General features: G+C 40.7%; 1 protein-coding gene across 1 annotated transcript; it reads left to right on the top strand.

The window, feature by feature from the left end:
- Positions 1–3,403: 3,403 nt before the first annotated feature.
- Positions 3,404–5,200, top strand: LOC120700707 (kinesin-related protein 4-like). Its single transcript, XM_039984946.1, has 4 exons — positions 3,404–3,478; positions 3,651–3,754; positions 3,958–4,669; positions 5,138–5,200. Exons 1-4 carry the CDS (start codon positions 3,404–3,406, stop codon positions 5,198–5,200), a joined length of 954 nt encoding a protein of 317 aa, XP_039840880.1.
- The last annotated feature ends 521 nt before the right edge of the window (positions 5,201–5,721 follow it).

The following is a 5,721-nucleotide window of genomic DNA, read 5'->3' as shown; positions in this document are numbered from 1 at the left end:
GAATAAATTGAAATAAATCAGAAAAACTGAAAGCAGCAAGCAGAGCAAAACTATAATTTCGCATCCATTTATATGTTGAATATAATTACTGGATCTATATCCACCAATAATCTTTCTTCCCCATCTACCATACAAAGGTCACTCTTTCATCTTTCCCAATGCACAAAATATTGATTGTATTAATTTTTTTAGAAACCATATCTTTCATACAACCTGCTTTCTTTCTCTTCTATTTAAATAGATATAAATCCAATTACTTTAGTTATTGGTGGCGTCGAGAAATTATATATGCATATCATTCGAACATTGGAACTACCGTCGGCCCCGTTCGGATTGCTGGTTTCCAGCGCTGGCTAGGCTGGAATCTACTGTAGCAGCTGAAAATTACTGTAGCAGCTGGACATGGTGCCCTTTGCTGGCTGGACGGGGGATACCCATTGCTTATTCCAGCCGAACGGCTGGTGCAGCCCAGCCAGCAATCCAAACGGGGTTGTGACTGAGCTGATCACTAGTTGTATCACTCTTTTGGTACATTTGACGAACTGCACAATATTTTATTGAGCTACCAGCAACAAGTCTACAACCTATCATATTTTAAACCACACAACATTTCACCGGCTGGTGGGCTACAAGCCTGCAAATTACCTTGTGATGGATGATGGATCCAAGTTTGCATGTGAGATTTACAATGATTTTGAGTGTTCACCTTTCCACTTTTATCATAATGAGTTCAACTAACTCCAACGTTACTACAGTAGGTTCTAGATCAGACCCATTGCAAACTCTAGCTTCCGAGTGGAGTGTCACTGACATCCTCGATGAAAAATGAGGAAGATCCCAAATGGTCATGTACGCGAGGAGAACACGGAGTTGATAGCTTCGAACGGGGCTGTGGCTGAGCTGATCACTAGTTGTATCACTCTTTTGGTACATTTGACGAACTGCACAACATTTTATTGAGCTACTGACAACAAGCCTACAACCTATCATATTTTAAACCACACAACATTTCACCGGCTGGTGGGCTACAAGCCTGCAAATTACCATGTGATGGATGATGGATCCAAGTTTGCATGTGAGATTTACAATAATTTTGAGTGTTCATCTTTCCACTTTTATCATAAGGGGTCTGAAAGTGCATCTCGGCCCCTAGTGTGTTTTGGTGGATTGATTGACACCACGATTAAAGGGCTAACTATCTTGTTGAGTATATGAGCAGGAATTGATTATCACAATTGTAATCTATGTGATGAAATGAATCAAGATTCAAGACACATGCTCATATGACAAGATGAATGACATGTTCTAGTATGAGAATATTAACAAGCAACAACTACCATGGAAATTGGGATATGTATCAACGATAAAGAATTTATTCGTATATCCAAATGAAGCTTGTTGACGTAAGTGGAATTCAAAATGACAAGCCAAGGTATTGTGAATGAGACAAAGGTGTATGCTTAGACATAGTCTCACAATTGGAGAAACTTGTCATAAGGAATGTATGAGATAGTTGATGATCAAGCTAGCATGAAAGAAATGATGTTCATTGTAATGGCAAAATCAATGTGAGTTCAAAAGGGCTCTTGAGAATAAATGGATGGGATCGGAAGGCGTGTTTCTAGAGGCTATGTAAGCAAAGGCTTGGCATGAGCAAAGAAACCGATAATGATCAAGTCCAAAAATTCTAAGAGACATGGAGAATTTCATATTGACAAGTGTCATTCATTAGATAAGAAAAATTGCTTATGGATCAAAATAGATTTCATTGTAAGTTAAATGTGATACAAGCCTACATGAAGCTATATGTGATGCAAGGATGAAGAGTTGGAATTCGGGAATGGGTTTCTAGGTACTAAGCTTGGAGAAGGGCAATTGTGGTTGTGCCGAGGAACCAATGCTAGGGTGACGAAACGTTCTTTGGGTTCAACTTGAAGAATCTTGGTCATGTGTGGTGTTTATATTGGCAAGTATCAATTTTTCTAGAATCTTATTATGAAGACGGTGACTTGAACTAGAAGTGGATTTCATTCGAAGATAAAGGTTCAAGGTCACTAGCTCAAGGAAGATGTGGTCAAAGTAAAGAAGCCAAGCTGGATGCACACCTCAGATTGTGATTGATCAACACATGGCTTAGGATGAAAAAGAGAAGCTCAAGAAGTTGAAATGTAATTAATCTTTGATCTTGAGTTTAGGTATGCCATACTATCAAGAGGGATGCATCACAATGGTCTTTGGTTTAGTCTCAGTGCTCAAGTAACCCATTTGAGTTGAGAGAGACACAAAAGCCTCACGTACACATTTTAACATTGCTGCCAGGACAAATCCGGAAGTTCCGGATTTGGAATCCGGAAGTTCCGGATTTGGCACACGAAGTACTAACGGCTAGTTGATTTGAAAACCCGGAGGTTCCGGGTTGTAGAATCCGGAAGTTCCGGGTTCTAACTGTCACATAACGGCTAGTTTTGTTGGGACCGGCTATTTATACCCTTTAGCCCCCTCCTTGGTGGGCTGCTGTTCCAGGCTCTATTCTGTTGATTGCTGGTCATCCCAAGAAGCTTGGTAGCCATAGTTGAGCTCTCCCCAACCTCTCTTTGTGAGATTGTGTGATTAGTGTATATCCTTGAGTTGGGTTGAGAGAGTGATTGCTTGAGAGCACTAGAGAGCACAGCAAACCTTGAGCACTTGAGATTAGCCGTGATTTGTGTGATTCGCATTTGTTACTCTTGGAGGTGAAGCCTCCAAGACGGCTAGGCGTCGCCGGCTAGCTCCCAAGGATTGTGGTGAGCAGGGACAAGTTTGTTGCATCACTGATCTTGTGCCACGAAGGGCGCATGGTCATATAGTGGAAGGAGGAGATAGCTTGACCTTGGGGTCGATATAAGCTTCCTCAACAGAGACTAGGATTCACACGTGGGTGCACGGGGTGAATCTGAACTTCGGTAAAACAATTCCTTGTGTTCATTGCATTTACATTTACTCGTGGATTTGAGGAGTTCTCCATTAGACACTTGTGTCTTGGAGAGATTGTTGTTTTGTGTGTGCAGGATCTGTGTGAACCTGCTAAAGGAACTTAACTGGGCAGACTCTACAATTAGGGTTTGAATTTACTTCCATTTACTAGCACTACTTTTATTGTGTTCACTCTGTTTTGAGTGAACTCGGAAGTTCCGGATTGACAAACCAGGAAGTTCCGAGTTCACCCTACTGTCTAGCCCAAATCCGGAAGTTCCGGATTTGAAACCCGGAAGTTTCGGGTTTGGCAGACAGTGAATTTTATCTGCTGCGTTTGAGTAAAAATTTGTAGGTGCGCATATTCACCCCCCTCTAGGCGACATCACGGTCCTTTCAATTGGTATCAGAGCCTAACTTCACATCAAAGCTTAACCGCCGTGAAGAAACGATGTCGACGTCCTATGAGGTACCCATTGAGCCGCTTGTAAGTGATGGCTCAAATTATGCTTCCTGGTCCATTCAGGTTTGTAAAGATTTGCGGAAGCTTGGTCCGCTTGCTGAACGGGTTGTAGTTGCAAGCATCCTTCCTCCAAATTTTAGTTGGAAAAATATTGATATAACAAATCAAAGGGAAATGGATTGCATGCAACTCAACGCGTTAGTCACTGATTATTTGTTGAGTGTTGTATGCGCAGAAATTAATGATATCATTCTTGAGGATGAAGAAATGCGAGAAAATGCTCATCTCATTTGGAAATTTCTCAAGAATCTTTATGACAAAGATTGCTCAGTACCATCAGTAATCAGCACAGCTTATCAAAAATCATCTGATAAGAGTTGGGAAGACAAAGTTACAGAAACTAGTGACTTAACTCCAGAAATTACAGCAAACCCGGAAGTTCCGGATTCCGAACCCGGAAGTTCCTGATTTAGGAGTAATGCTGAAATATATAAGTCAGATGATGAATCAGCTTCTACTTGTTATGATCAATCACATTACAGTCATCATCAGTGCTTTATAGTCACAACTGAAGAGAAGTCAGACTCAGACAGTGAGAGTGACAGTGATAGTGATAGTGATGATGATGAGAATGAAGAGTTAATGCATGAACTTGGAAAGCTGGACAAAAAGGTCAGAAAAACAGTGATTGATATGATGAAAAGAGTGACAATTCAACATCATGAGATTAAGAGGCTAGAAAAGCTTCTCAAGAAGAAAGATGAAGAGCTCAAGAGTCTTAATCAAGTGCAAAAGAATAATGAAGATCTCAAGACTCAAGTAGATGAGCTCACAAACAAGCTTATGTATGAGCAAACTCGTGGTATGGAAGTCAAATGCTCAAATGAAAGGCTTGTGGATTCATTTGTCACCCTAGAGATAGCTCATGAGGTCATGGTTATAGTGGTAAAGTCAAATAAGCAAATTGACAACACTTGCTCACAAAATGAGAATAAAGAGAAACAATTTAGGTATGAGCAAGTGATCATGGAAGATTGCAATGATGACATCGCCCTAGAAAATGAAGTGCTCAAGCAAGAGGTTGAGAGGCTCTCACAAAACTTGTCAAAATTAAAAGGCAAGAGTGTTGTGCAACCTTCTCAAGATCGTGAAACCATGGTGAAGAAGCTTGAGAAGGGGTCCACCGTGCAAAACTCTTGCAAACTTATACACAAGTCAAAGGAGAGCAAGTCTCAAGCAAGGAAGAAAAATATGGTTCATATTAAGTGCTACAAATGCTCCAACATGGGACATTATGCCTCAGTGTGCTCAATCAAGATAGAAGGCCAGCAGACCCTCTCCAAGAGACAAAGAAGCCTTGCCAAAAGAAGATGTTTTGGCTGCTGCAAAATGGGACACAGAATTGCAACTTGTCCAGACAAGTCAAGCAAACCCGGAAGTTCCAGATGGGTGCAACCCGGAAGTTCCGGTTTTGAAATCACAATAGCATTTCAGGCTAAACAAAGGCTTTAAGAAGGCTCAAGAAAAGTATTTGGAGAAGAAAGCAGTTAAGGACAATAAGTACAAGCCATTAAGCAACATCAAGCACAAAGTTTGCTATACATGTCGAGGAAAAGGACATCTTGGTAAGGATTGTCCAAACGGTAACTCTCCTAAGCCAAACTTGATCAACAATGTACCTTTGTGATATAGGAGACCTTCAAATGGTTTTGGTGCTGGTAGGATGATGAGTTCATCAACTACTCGCCCAAAAGCCATTTGGGTCCCCAAATCTTTGTTGACTAACCTTCGTGGACCCAACGTGGCTTGGGTACCAAAATGTGCTTGAAAGAATTAGCAGGTACTCAGAGATGCATTGTGGATTTGGCGAACATAAGAAGAGCTTCACCTCAATATCATTGTCCAAAGTTCATCTAGAAAATCGCCAAGTTGAACTCAAACCGATCCATCATTCCAATGCATCTCCGGTAACACGTACCTCTTCCTTGTGCTAATCAAGTTCTTAAATTTGAGATTGCTTTGTGTAATTTCAAATAAAAGGGATTGATTAGTTCACTTTGTTAATTTGTAAAATATATGCAATTATCATTTGTGATGCTCTTAATAAGCTATTTGGTGGAGCTAGTGCTTTAGTAACATTACAGGAGCATCTACAAGTATTGAAGATTCAAGAAAGATCAAGAATTCATGGATTACCCTCAGTCAAGAAAGTCTGGTAAACCCGGAAGTTCCGGATTTTCCAACCCGGAAGTTCCGGATTTCCAAAGAAATCACAGTCGAGGAATATCTGCAGAAAGACAGTGGTC

This window comes from Panicum virgatum, chromosome 3K, assembly GCF_016808335.1.
Source record: "Panicum virgatum strain AP13 chromosome 3K, P.virgatum_v5, whole genome shotgun sequence".
In the NCBI taxonomy this organism is placed as follows: domain Eukaryota; kingdom Viridiplantae; phylum Streptophyta; class Magnoliopsida; order Poales; family Poaceae; genus Panicum; species Panicum virgatum.
This window is presented reverse-complemented; position numbering and strand designations above follow the sequence as displayed.

What these genes read in the sequence shown, in the direction of transcription:
- LOC120700707 (XM_039984946.1), top strand. Translation starts at nt 3,404, where the DNA reads ATGTCGACGTCCTATGAGGTACCCATTGAGCCGCTTGTAAGTGATGGC. An exon ending in AAGATTGCTCAGTACCATCA is followed by an intron (nt 3,755 to 3,957) that starts GTAATCAGCACA and finishes ATCACATTACAG; the next exon opens with TCATCATCAGTGCTTTATAG. An exon ending in AAGCAAGGAAGAAAAATATG is followed by an intron (nt 4,670 to 5,137) that starts GTTCATATTAAG and finishes TGGTGCTGGTAG; the next exon opens with GATGATGAGTTCATCAACTA.